Here is a 13,895-nt window from a genome sequence, read left to right as displayed (position 1 = left end):
GTACTGCCAAGCTCAATATCCAAATTGCAGGAAATTGTGTCAATATGCTAGCTATGCAGATTCAGTCTTTGTGTGATTATTCATATTATTCAACCTTTGAAGAAGGTTCCCTGTGACCATGAAATAAGCGTGTTCAAAACCTGCATTAGAGTGATGCCGAGGGTTATCTGCCATAGGTGCTGCCTTAAAAGACAAAAGGAAATAATACATCAATTCTTAATGTGGACAAGACATAAATCATTGAATCTGGTGGCTGCGATGTGCACATGCTGGTGGCAAGAAAAACCTGACCATGTTTAAGCATCACCCTCTGAGTGGACACATTCCTTGTCATACCAAACAACATGTAAAAATGTGACCCGCATGCTCTCCCTTTTCAGTAGGGACTGATTGAGCTGCAAGGAAGTCATCGGCCACCCACCGAATACAAATAAGGAGAACCATATGTGTCAAGAAGGACTGGGTAAACTGCACAACATTTTTATAAGATACAGTTTCACTTGCCTTCTGGATGGACTGCAAGGTGACACCATTAAAATAAACTTATGGCTACAGTAAGAAAATAAGGTTAACAGAGCTTGAATCAATGAAGCTAGGACTTACTAAAGCAAATACCAATAGCAATATTAATTGTGTTATGACATCAAAAATAATTAAAATGCTCAGTTTTAGCCTGTTGGATTTATTTTTCAATTCCCTTTGACCCATTACATACTGTATTTGGTTTCAAAATAGGGATAACAGTTATTTACACACAAAACAGTTCTTGCAAACAAACAATGGATGGAAACAGTTGCAGTAGAATCCTTTAAGGAGCTTGTAAAAATCACTGGCCTTCAAAGATATACAGTAGATGTGGTTTAAAACTTTTTTTACAATTTGGTGGTCCACCCGGTTAACTGAATTTAAGAGATTTAGATCACATTATTCAATGGTTCTTCTGATGAAATTCACAAAAAAAGAAAATAAATAAATAACATGCGTATAATTCTCAAATTATTTGACATAAATACAGTAGCACAATTACACCTTAAAAAGAACAAAAACCTTTTGTGGCTAGCCTGACGAATTATCGAGGACATTCCTGTTATGCTATATGTATTTCTGTTTGTTAAGAAATTGGATTGGTTTTAAATTAAATACATTTAATTAAATGTATTTATACCGTCTTGAGATAGATTTCGATAATAAATGAGGAGCAATTCGAGAAAAACAACATCTTTCTGAAAACACTTGGGGCTCTGTTTTTGTATTTTTTTTCTATTTTCGGTAGGAAAACTGTTGCATCTTGATTTTCTTGCCGGTGCAAGGCTGCAAGCCTCCTCTAGCTTGTTTGGGAATTTGGCAGACCGTGCTGGCGGACCGAGGGTGTTTTCTTTTACCTATACCCGATGCACCTGACAATTTGGTGTCCAAAAGTAGACTAGTCTACTAGTAGTAGATTATGCCTGCTGGAGGGAGGTCTAAGTTGTGGTGCAGATGGTGCAACGCTGTTTTGGCGAATTTAATCGAGGTGCAGGCAGAGAGATTCTGAGGATGTGTGGTGGATGTCATATTTCATTCATAAATAAGACAGCATAGTGCATCGAACCCTATGAATCATAGTCTAAAGACGGTCTTATTCTTTCAACTATAGTATGTTAAGGTGTGCAGATTAAGCAATTAATAAGAAACTGCACTGCGACCTTTCAGAGCAAAATGCTCATTAATGTGATGTAAAGCACTAATGAGCCTCTGACTTACTGTACATCTGGTTTATTTGACCATAAGCCTCTCAGAGGAGAATGGGTCAGCTAGGTTTGCTAATCGTTCCTTTTTTTTAATTGAATGTGCCCAAAAATAGGTCTAGCTACTCTTTAATAAGCGGTTATTCATCAGTAGACGAAAAAAAAAAAAAGCAGAAGACCTATTGTTGAATTGCAGACCATCCGTGATATTAAACAGTTGATGTGATTGTGAAGTGCTGGGAATAATCATGCCAAGGCGACAGGCCGCAGGAATGCAAAATCAGCCCTCACGCCAAAAGTTAAGTTAGCAGGTGGCCTCTTCTATTCACTGAATGTCAACATAGTACACATAACATCTGGGCAGGCCAGCCACTGCTTTTAATTACGTGCAATACAGTCACTCAATGTTCCAGCATATCTGAAAAAAACATATATAAAAGTGGGACGGTGGGGGGGTCGATATGGTGAAACAGTACGTATCGTGTGTTCCGTGAAGGTCAACACAGTTGTGTAAATAAATATTAATTCTTAACCTTATCCTCATTTCCATGACCCGTTAAAAGTCCCTGAACAGCCGATTTGTGGAAGTGCACTTCTCTAGAAAATATGCTAATCCTGACAGATGTGCAACAACACTGCAAAGTTTACGCGCTCAGTTTTGCTTCCAAAACATGACTGCAAATTATGTGATGGATGTGTCTTTCAGACATAATGTGGAAATGATTGCTTAAGAAATTATAAGCATTTTTTTTCTACTGGCAGCCTCGTCATCATCACACATTTGTGGTGTAAGGCTTTGGAGGTAAACTAAATGCTTCTTTACACACTCTGTACCATGAGCACATACCCAAAAGCACACTCTGTGTTTATTCAACTTTTTTTTAGGTATCTGAAATGGCAGACCAGCACCAGTGTGCAAAAAAAACCCTCTCTCTAAACTGACTTATTTAAAGGACAACTTGAATTATAGATGCTGTAGTATTGAATGCATTTATACATATTGAGTATGGTCATAATAATCAAATAACTTATAATTAAGAAGAGGCTGTCTAAAGAAGCTCATAGCTCAACGTCATCCATGAAAAGTTGAGCTGCATCCACACTACGACAACTCTTCCAGGTAGCATTAAACCGCTCAATACTACACTGACAAGGAAACAGGACAGATTCTCCCAACCTGCTGAAATGTTCATTTTTTTTGCATCATTTCTATATTATCTAATAACAATGAATTGAAAGTCGTTGAGAGTGTATTGGTTCTCTTTCTTGACTTCCATGCTGGCAACGTGAGTTCAAGTACCCCTCAGTAACTGTGTGAATGGACGTCTGTCACTAAAGTATGCCCTGTGATTGACTGCCGACCAGTCGAGGGTGCAGTCTGCCCCAATGTCAGCCAGGAAAGAGTCCAACTCTCTAAAAAGGATAAGCATTACAAAAAAGGATGGCCTTCAACAATTAATTAATCATTAAATTGACCCCAAAGTTACTCAAATGGATGACTTACAGTAAGTGCATATAATGAGGAATTTAATGACTGTATTTCCTCATGCACAGTAGTGAGCATTATTCAATTGTATAGAGGACCAAAAAGGTCAACCCCATGTTATGTAACTGTATCTGTGATAATGCACGGGGAAGTAGTTCATAACTACCTCGATAGTTGGTGCTGTTTTGGTTAGCAACAGATTCTGCTAATCTCAGCAGCAAACCCCCCATAATGACTATTGTGCTAACTATAACGTCAATAACAAATAGCACCTAAGGCACTGGAAAGAGACCTACAGTATAGGCCACTATTCATAGTGTAGAGAAAACAGGAATATGGTATGTTCAATATTATTAGTTAAATATTCAATAATAAGCAAAGATTAGTATTTACAAGTGGTACATTTATTTATAAAATACACTGCATTCTACATTTAGGTACACTTTGTCCAAACATCACATTGAAATAGAGGAAAGCAACGGAGGAATGACACATTTGGTGAAGTTAAGTGAACAATGAATATCAGAATTCCACATGGGTTCAAAACAAACAAAAGAGCTGGAATGGAAAAGGTGAAGAATATCATTGGAGCTGAAAGATGATGACAGCTACATATAAAATGCCTCTCTGCAGTTTGTTTGAATCAGAAAACTCAGATTTTCCACCCCAACATTTCCAACAGCCATTTGTGATCTAAATTCTGTTGACATTTTTTGGTACACTTCTTTAATATCCCCAGTTCACAATTTATAACAAAATGAAGAGAAAATATGCATGGAGTTCAGCATGTTGTTTTGCAGAGTAATTCCAATCAGCTCGAAAAGAAGAACAAAATGTCTATCGTGATGACTCCAGCAAACAGTTCTCTCACTAACAGATTTAAAAGGATTATATGCCGTCGGACCTAATTATTTCACATGAGAAATGAAATCAACATTATTATAACTAATCATATAAATATCACAGTATTCAGTGCTATTTTTGAACAGAGAATAAATTAGGTAATAAAACTCTATATACATAACACTGTACATCACATCATACCCAGAGTTGATGTGTTTTGCAACCTATTCCTATTCTGGATATCATAAATTAAATTAACCGCAGGCACTAATGGCAACCACAAGACCTCACCACCATATTTCTATACTTTTTGAGAATGACGTTTGAGCTGTCGTCAAAGTAAAGCACTGAAATAGCATTGAGTTTGGTCGGGGCGCAGCACGGCTTTGGAACATTGTCAGGAAACATTAAATGGACCTATAAAAGACAGCAAATAAAGTGGGCTTTAGAAGAGGTGAGAATGTTGTGACTTTGCAAATGAATTACGGCTGCCGCGAACATGGCGGTGACATTTATGCTGACTGTGTTTGCCATGCACATGTGGAATAAACTTGCGTGGGAACTTACCAGAGTTTGGACAATGGCGTGATTGGTTGCGTTCATGTGCGCGTTGAGTGGAAATGAGCATTCACCGTCACAGTAAAAAGCGGCATAGCCCTCAGGCGCTATGATCCAGTCCTGCAGAAGAATGGGAGATGTCATTTCATTTGATCATTTGTGACAAAATCACCATTGCTGACTATTCCGGTCGGTCGTTAAATGGTTTTTGTCTTACCTGCCAACCCAAGTCACGAAAGCTGACATAAAGCTCATGCTTCTTGCAAGCTTGCTTTTGTTCACTTGTGTTATAATCTGCAATGTAAACCGTTTTATTTGAAAGAAGGACATACAACATACAACAACTCAAAGCAGTTAGCATAACTGATGAGACTCAAAGCTAAAGTCAGGAACAACTTTGTGTAATGTTAGTTCTGACACAAGTGCCAACATTACTTGAGAGCCTGTAAATGTGTGCATTTGGACAAATGCCAATTTTGCAAATCTGTATCTGTCGTGTGTAATACCATTTAAAGCCATTTTGGATACCAGTAATTTCTTATCACACAAGGCAAAGTTGGCATTAAAAGAGTGAAATTATGTTTTTTGCAAAATGGGAATAATTTACGTTGGCATCTCAAATGAACGTCAACCTATCAAACTGTTCACATCTGGTATCATCTTGGACATTTCAATACTGCATATACACTCAACAAAAGAGAAAGCACAAATGAATATACTTGCTCTCCTGGTGTAAAGACATCAACACCATTACAAATCAGAGGTGATAATGTAGCTAGACTGGTCATTCATTTGAGTTATCATAACTTGGACATACAGTATACTGTACGTGTAAGCGGCTCTACTTGTATGAGTTGGAGAGCGGCTGGTTTTCAAATTCCAAACTCTTTACAAAAGCCACATTACATTGAACTCATCAGTGAGAATGAGCCAACAAACCACACTAAGTGAGAACCAGCCTCTCCTGTAGTTACTTCTCAGCATGTTGCTGTTGGCCACAGTAACGTAACCAGTGGTGAGTGGTCAGGACCAACAAAGCTTTCTCTGTTAGCCTATATGTTACAAGTTGTGGTCTCATTTAAAACTGAAATTCTAGTATTTTTCTGCAAAATTCTATTACTTTCCTCTCTTCATTCCGTAGCGTTTCCATTGACTGCACTGCTCCAGTAAGGTGGTAGAGTTTTATTTATTTTTAATTTATTTTTTTGCCCAATCAGATTTCAGTCATAATGTACTACCATGTCAATCTAATTTGCCCAGGTCCTTCAGAATCAGTCATGTTGTCTGATTTACAGTAACTGAAACTATATTAGCAATGGGAATGTTTAATCCAGCAATTGCATAGCGAGTAGACACTGAGTGCTGCAACACTAACTCTCCTAACTCTGCAACAACTAGAACAAAGTCAGAGCAACAGGGTAAGATAACTTCAGCATGTCAACTCGGAACATTAGAAAACTGCTGACTGGGTTTCAGAAATGATAGGTGGTAGTTGTTTGTTATGCCAGTGGAAAAGCACCATCATGAACAGATCTGCGAGTGGCAATTATGCACCGTACCTCCAGTTTTCGGTGCCCTTGATGATTCCTGTTGATGAGATGATTTATTGCGGTTGTGGTTCTTTTTTTTCCCACCGGCGGCTCTGACGGAGCGAAGCAACACCCCGCTGGCCTTGAAGAAAGCAACCAGGAAGGGTTGCTGGGACTGAGGCCCATTGCGTCCCACAATGCCGGCGGACTTCATGTTGATACTGCGCCCTTTAAAACATAACAATTACAAAATATGGAGAGGATGAGATAAGGAAGGACAAGGACACTCCATTGGCTTGTTAACATAATGAGGCCAGGACATATGTTCCATGTTAAATGTACTCTAAATATTGGAGGCGTTTACAAAAATACTAAGGACAGTCTGACTGACTTTTTAACATTACATGTGCCTTCATGTAATTGTAGTTTGCATCGGTCTATAAATGCAGGGCATCATCCCTAGAGCTGTTTTTCAGATATTCCTTTATCATATTTATATCACATTTTTGTATTACTTTCTGATAGCTCCTACCCCATGCGGAAATATGTTTCAAGAAACGTACAAAGATCAAATTCAACATTGGTACCTTTTCTGTTTTCCGTCCACTGAATGCTTTATTATTTTAGACTACTTTTTATTTTCATCACGCTTTGCCCTAATGTACCATATTGTCGGTGTCCAACATTTGCTCTTGTGTTGGAGCCCCCTTGGATTGTGTAGTTCTACCTCATGCTATGTTGAATTTATAGAGTTTTGTGTTAAAATAAACTGAAAATTTACTTTAAAACACCTTGCACATTATTAATTAGATGCATTCAAAATTTGGTTCAAAAGAACAGACTGAAACTTCATTTATTATGAGGGAAAAAGCATGACCTTGACATACCATCTAAAGTCTCCACACAAAGTTGGAGGCCCAAATTCTGCTGCGGGTTCATCACCCAGTGGTTACTGGTGGCCGTTATGTCAAACACCAGCCAACCACCGTCAGATGCTTGAACCCTTTTGGAGTCGAGCAAGAAGGTCTCTGCATCCCTGCAGATGAAAGCACCTCTATTCACCACCACAACTTAATTATTGCATACACTCTGACATGACTTATAACCCTTTCACATGCAACGCGTCAGTTGGAAAGGGCTGTTTGAGGTTCGTTATCAAGTTTCATCCGTTGTGCTTTTCAGCAGGAGGTCCACACGGTCGGTAAAATGAACTTGGGCACTTATTTGCTGCATTACAAACAAATTACTAAATTCTTGCGCTTGCCTCGGCTCCAAAGTAAATAAAAACTTTCTGTGCACCTCAGCATTGAAAAGCCTTCATGGGCACACACGGACAAAAAGAAACCAGATGGCTCTTTGAAGGTATTCTCGTACGGGATTGAGGAGGTCAGCATAAGTTACAAAGCAATAGATAAATGAAGTAACAGAGACTTGCAGTATCGCTAATGGATGCCTAAGGTCCTAACGACAAAAGAAGACAAAAGCCACGTTCTCGTTGTTAGCGTCTCCATCTCATCATGATGTCATCCTCTTAAAACCAAACTATCTTCCTTGAAAACACCTTTAACACCAAAACCAAAAGATGCATGGTCCATTATTTGGTCTGTTTCGTTTGAAAGCTTTGATTGCAGAGCTGTGTGGTGAAGTATGTTCCAGTTTACATGCTATTTGCAAAACATTTTAGGGTTTATGATTGTTTTTGTTTTTTTGTTTTGTATTCCCATGCATTAAATTGTTTTCCATGGGACTGACATGAGGCATCAATCACATAAAAGATAAAAAAAAAAAAAATGCTTGTTAATTTGTATAGGGTGCTTTCAAGTGCCAGAACAGCTAGGATAGTTTCTGCTCTGCTTTTGTGGTCACATTATGACATTCAAAAAGCAGCACAGTTTTTCCACATGGCCCCAAAAGTTCAAGAGTTAGTCACGTGTTTATTGCAGGTGTAATAAAAGTGAATCTCATGAGGAATTCCACATAAATGTACAGTGGTGAACCCAATTGCACGTGTTGTACAACTGGTGTAGATGATGAAAAGAAATTCGAAGTAAAAGAAGACGGTGAAAGAAGAAGATGACTACATTGTATCTCCCATCAAATAGCTTGTGGATTTGCTTATGCATTTCCATATGCCGCTACTTGGAAAGCGCAAAAAGGGCACTGGCTGTTGTTCAAAATGGTTTTGCGCAGTGGGTCTCTGGCAAAGTGAAAAGTTACACTTAAGCCACTGATGATAGGGAGAGTAACAAGAATATGGAATGCCACAGGATATGATATGATATGATATGATCGTATGGCTTTTGTTTTTAAATTCTGGTTTTATTAGTGTTTATTGGGTTTTTTTTATGTTTCGTGCTAGTTTAGTTTTAATTTAATGTTAGTATTAGCTTTGTTTTGTTTAATATATGGATGAGGTGCAATATTGGGGGAAAAAGGGTCACTCAGTAATGTGTAATTAACTAAAGTATAATTCTCCAAAGACGAAAATTAAGGACATTTTTGCTATAATTATAGTTACCGGTAATTTTAGTTCATTTTCTGAACATAAGATGTAGTTTCAGTAAGTATTTTTTTCAAACGATTTCTTTATTTTACTTTATTAACAAATTTTTTTTTTTTTAATTTCAGTTAATTTGTTCATTTTTGTTAACTACAACAACCTGGGACATGACATGACATGACATGACATACAATATGATTCCAGTACATATAAAGTATATGTAGCTATAGCAGCAGTTTCATCAAAACTGGACAGAAACTACTGAGTAAGACAGCAGCAAAAAAAAAAAACATTCTAATGACTGAATTGGCTCACGGACTCTAATATAAATCATTATAACCAAACACTGCCATTTTGTATTATTTTCTTAGTTTTTGTGATCGACTTCCAGTGTGGTTTATATGATTTGGGTTTCAGTAACACTACCTGCAATAGCCTACACCCTGTGAAAACAAATACGCCAACATAAACCTTTCCCCTTTAAGACGGTGGAGTTTATTGACTCTGGCCTATTCAAAGCCCTCGAGGGTTATATCTCCCCTTCGATCACCCGCACATTTTTTTTTTTGAAAAAAAAGCCCACTCTTCAGCAGGCCCATGTGCATTCAGCTACGTCACTGTTTAAACTTCCGTTATACAGTGGAAACAAGCAGGTATAGTGGGTATAACAGTGACCATGGGGAGCACTATGGAAGCCCCCAAACCCTTCTACTACGGGCCCTCACGGTTTTGTCTGCGACTCGGCCAACCAAGCAAGAAACACAAGACGAGTGATAAGTGATGGACACTCCAAGCTTCATAAGTGGCCAACTTGCTAATGGGCTTCTCTTTATCCGAGAACTATATTTGTAAGGCTGACGTGGTGTGAATGAAGGAGAACAGAGATAGTGATCCAAGGTTGTAAGACTATAGCTGCCACTGTCGCTTGTTTAAAAGCTGAAGCATAAGAAACCCGTTCAAACGGTACAGTGTTGAGAATGAAAAGGCAAAATAATGCAATGATACATTTCTCTTATTTAAAGAAAAATTAAAACACATTCATACCATCACTGTCAGAAAAACTTTGTTTACTATTTTTAACATGTGTACTTGTCATAAAAAACTGAATAATAAGTATATTAAAACAATCATTTTAAATTAATTGTGACATGTAAGTCAAGTTTTACCAGAAAATTATGACAGGACTTAACGTTCTACAACTTTTAAGTTCCAGATTTAGGGTAGCATTCCTTTTAATGTGTCTTTCTGGTTGGTACTTACTTGTATGGAAACTCCTTGATGACTTGATGAATAGTAACCTTCAGTGTGAGATTGTCAAAGCGGCCATGGCTACGGTCCTTATAGATGCGAAACTCTGCAGCGGTGACCGCCTCTCCATCCGGGATCTGAGTCAGATCAAAACGGAACTCCTTGTAGTGTCTTCGTTGGTGAGAGAAATCTTTATCTTTCTCCACTAGGAAGTAAAATAGTACAGTGTGAATTTCATTTCTCTTACCACAAAATATATCTTCACACCTCCTTAACATATTGTATGAACACACCGGAAAAGAAAGTGCGTAATTTTTCACATCTTCTTTTACATTCCTGCTCCAATCCAAACATTTTGACTCCCAACAAAAGCACTTTCCACTTCATTAAATCAGTCAAGTGAACATAGGTAGCGGTTCCTAGACAGGCCCTCCACTGTGTGCCTAACTACATTCTGTGGCCATGATGAATGGGCTGTCAGTTAAGAAAAACAGGCTGATTTCAATTAAAGACAGTTTGCTGTGCTCCTCATGACAGAGAAGAGAGCAAATAGGATTCCTCAATGTCATGTGAGGCTTTCCTTGACCTCATTGCTGACCTTGAGTTGACCTTCTTTTGTAACACCATAATACCGTAATTCTGTAAATAGTGGCCTCTGATGATAGACGTATCTCAATTGATGACACACACAGACACAGCAACAAATAGTATCTGTAATAAAACCTAAAGAGGTGACGCCTATTTAAATTCAGTTGCTAACCAAAACAGCAGCACACGAAAAATGAGATGGATGAAATCGACTGCCAAGTACTATTGAAACATCGATTTCAGTTAGTGATCCGCGTGCCAGTCAACTTTTGTGGGCCTCCACTTTAAAGAAATGTCACTAGGTTTTGGGCGAGAGGTGGGTTATCATAATTTATTGTCTATTTATTTACTATTATGATAAATTTGTACCAATAAAGTCCTCTCTATGAGGCTACCTATACAAAGAGGTAGTTGGTATTGTGTTGTATATGATCATCCAACATCCATCATATTCTGCATGTAGTATTCTGTATGTAATTATAACTAAGCACCAATATACGTGTGAACTCAATTTAATATCATTTAAAATGGTCTACCCCAAAAAATGCCTAACGGGCTTCTCTGATAAAAAAAAAAAAAAAAAAAAAGTAGACAAAAATTACGTATGCTTAAAAGGCTGTAGACTGGGATGTGGGAGGTGGCAACCCACATCCTTGCTTGCACAGTGGATTGGCTGGCATCTGCAGTGATATCATTCAGTGCACTTTACTGATATTTTATCATGAGGGGATGCCTGTGGCTACTTAGCACAAACAGGTCAGAGGTCAGGTCTGACTCTTTCCCTGCTGAGTGTGTTCCATTAAAAGAGCCACAGGCAGTAATTTGAAGCAGAGAAGCCACCGGGCATTAAACATTCCGCTTTCAAGTGGAGAAGAGTTCAATGATTCTGACTAAGGTGGCTTTGCGTACAGTCTTGATCAATGCGATGCTTTAGTGATTCATCAATAACTCACAAATTTTCTGAAAAATAGCAGATTCGGGATAAGCCTTGTCACATAGTGTCGAGCAGTTTGTAAAAGAGCTGAGGTCAGTAGCAATATTTGCGTGTACTGTAATAAAGACAGAGGCCCATTGAACACTTCACTGACACTCACCAGAACGAGAGCAGAGCTTTTAAGGCTGACAATGTACATGCCCCGGTGGAGCGTTAAGTGGAAGCAGATGGGCTCGGGCCAAGGTGAGTTACTGCCAAGCAACTCGACACAAATTCACTACTACTGAAAAAAAAAAACATACTGAGCATGTCAGCAGCAGAAACGTGAAGAGATGATCTTGTGGGACCATCAACATCCAAGGTGTGTTGAACATGATCATTTATCATGAATTTGGGAACACAATGAAGCACAGCTTGATACTTATGAAGTAAAGGTATCTATCAGTATCAGCCTCACTGCCTTGTCCTTTAAATGGCAGGAAATAATTAAGACCAATTTTCTCAAGGTCAGACAGTCATCTGATAAGTCGCACTGAACTGCAGGCTCAAAGGTCACAGCTACTGAACAAACACAGCAATTATAGAGATCAGCAGTATTTTGCACCAAAGCAGTACAAATGCATGCAGTGTTGAAAGGCATTTGAACGCTAAGGCCGAATAACCTGGGGCTCATATCCCAAAATCACTCATATTCATCTTATTTAAAAAAAAAAAAAAAAAAGCCACATAAGGAATGGATAAAAAACGATGCCTATTCCAACGTATTTACCGTTACCTAATCAGTGGTGTTGGACTGAGGTTTTGCGTATGCATACTCTGCGGCTTACCTATATTGACAAAACTCATCACCATATCTGCGTCATTGAGAAAGTGGTTGTCATGCGCTGTGGTGAGAGCCGGGCTTTGACCCAGCAGAGGGGCCGCTCGGTAGGACTGGGCCACACGGGAGTAGCCCACATGCTGGGGGCTGTAGTAACCCCTCCTGGAGAGCCCTTGGGCCTTGGCAATGTGGCTCTTCCCTGCACCTTGCGGCACCCCCTCTTCCTCCACGGCCATGGCGTTGTAAAGGTCGAGCATGAAGAGCGGAGCGGAGGACGCCTGTTTCCCGGGAGAGAAGGGCCTCGGGCGGTGAGGCAAGCCCAGGATGGAGAGGATCTCCCTCTGGATCTCCCGTCGTTCGTGATTGCGCAACTTCCTGTAGATAAAACTGGAGTGCACATGGTTGTCACTGAAGGCGCAATAAGCACAGGACAGAAAAGTCAAGCAGCTCCAAGTAAGTCCAAGCACCGCACGGCTCCAAGGGGACATGTTGCTCACTTCAGGCACACAAGTTCAACTACATTGCACTGTGTGGAAGACCATGAGCAGATATCCAGAGTGCAATCATGGACGCATGGAAGAATCGGCACAGCGTCCAGGCTGGTTACTGGGCAGCACTGAGAGGAGACAAATGAGGTATCAGCTTGCCACCAAAGCAGCACTCCTTCTCCTTTTCCTTCTCCTGCTCAAGTTTGTACTCATCCACGTTACATCCAAAGCCTCACTGACTATTTATGGACTTGTGACAACGTCCCTCACCTCACGCCTCTTTGATTTAAAAAAAAACAAAAAAAAAACCTCAAAACTCTAAAACATATAGCAACGCCCAAAAAGGTCGGCAGGAGTGTCCCGGGGATGAAATTGTAGTGGAAGAGTCAACTTTTGCCCCTGCACTCACTTTTCTCCCCCCACAGAGAGAGAAAGAGAGCGAGAGAGAGAGAGAGGGAGAGAGAGAGAGAGAGAGAGAGGGGGGGGGGGAAAGAGAGAGTGGCGGGGTGCATGTTACCTTCTGAGAACATCCCACACTCCACTTTTTGTTTGTGCATCCACCTCTAGAGGCCGCAATAAAAATGTCACAACCCCACTCCCACGGTGAACGTGTAAACGGAGACACTTGAAATTCGAGAGCCTGTGCTAACGAGTGAAAGAATAGTGGCCGAGCCTTTTAATCACCTCTACTTATTGAAGTCACTATGGCGGCAGCACTCGCGCACAATGCACTGAACAAAGGTTTTATACGGGAACATATGACAAATGGTCCACTGAGGAGATGAAAAGCTATATGTCTTACACTTCAACAAATATCATTACAAGTGTGGCCCTCTGATCGGAACAACACCACTGTGAAACAACAGTGCCAGAATAAATTTTAAAAAAAATACACACAACCATGTGTGCACAGGACTAAATTATAGCCGGCTGCTTGTTTCCACATAAAATAAGGCAAACGACAAATAATAATTGGTGAAGAAAGCTGCAATCATAAACTCCATTCAGTGGCGCTGAATATGAATTTAATCATGATTTAAATAAATAAAAAACGTGTATTAAGATGTTCTCACAGATGAAACAAATGATCATAGATTCGATGACAATGACCAACAGCACCACCTAGTGTAAAATACAGTACATGCACGTCTCTTCTGTCCCTCTGTGTATTAAG

The 13,895-nt window shown here is 39.5% G+C and overlaps 1 protein-coding gene across 1 annotated transcript; it reads right to left on the bottom strand.

The window, feature by feature from the left end:
• Window positions 1–3,595: 3,595 nt before the first annotated feature.
• Window positions 3,596–12,721, bottom strand: bmp5 (bone morphogenetic protein 5). The gene is made up of 7 exons (XM_086044710.1): window positions 12,241–12,721; window positions 9,904–10,096; window positions 7,031–7,179; window positions 6,174–6,371; window positions 4,832–4,908; window positions 4,624–4,734; window positions 3,596–4,473 (listed from the first exon to the last, which is right to left on the bottom strand). Exons 1-7 carry the CDS (start codon window positions 12,719–12,721, stop codon window positions 4,324–4,326), a joined length of 1,359 nt encoding a protein of 452 aa, XP_085900836.1. The 3' UTR covers window positions 3,596–4,323.
• Between the last annotated feature and the right edge of the window lie 1,174 nt (window positions 12,722–13,895).

The sequence above is a fragment of the Filicampus tigris genome, chromosome 11 (genome assembly GCF_054856515.1).
Source record: "Filicampus tigris isolate MCC_2025a chromosome 11, RoL_Ftig_1.0, whole genome shotgun sequence".
Classification (NCBI taxonomy): domain Eukaryota; kingdom Metazoa; phylum Chordata; class Actinopteri; order Syngnathiformes; family Syngnathidae; genus Filicampus; species Filicampus tigris.
Note: the sequence above shows the minus strand (reverse complement) of the source record. Positions and strands in the feature narration are given on the sequence as shown.

Bases quoted from the DNA above. Each gene is read 5' to 3' on its own strand.
- bmp5 (XM_086044710.1), bottom strand. From the start codon at position 12,721: ATGTCCCCTTGGAGCCGTGCGGTGCTTGGACTTACTTGGAGCTGCTTG. The intron at 10,097-12,240 runs GTAAGCCGCAGA...TTTACTTCCTAG, and splicing joins GATGAGTTTTGTCAATATAG to TGGAGAAAGATAAAGATTTC. The intron at 4,909-6,173 runs GTACGGTGCATA...TTTACATTGCAG, and splicing joins AAGGGCACCGAAAACTGGAG to ATTATAACACAAGTGAACAA.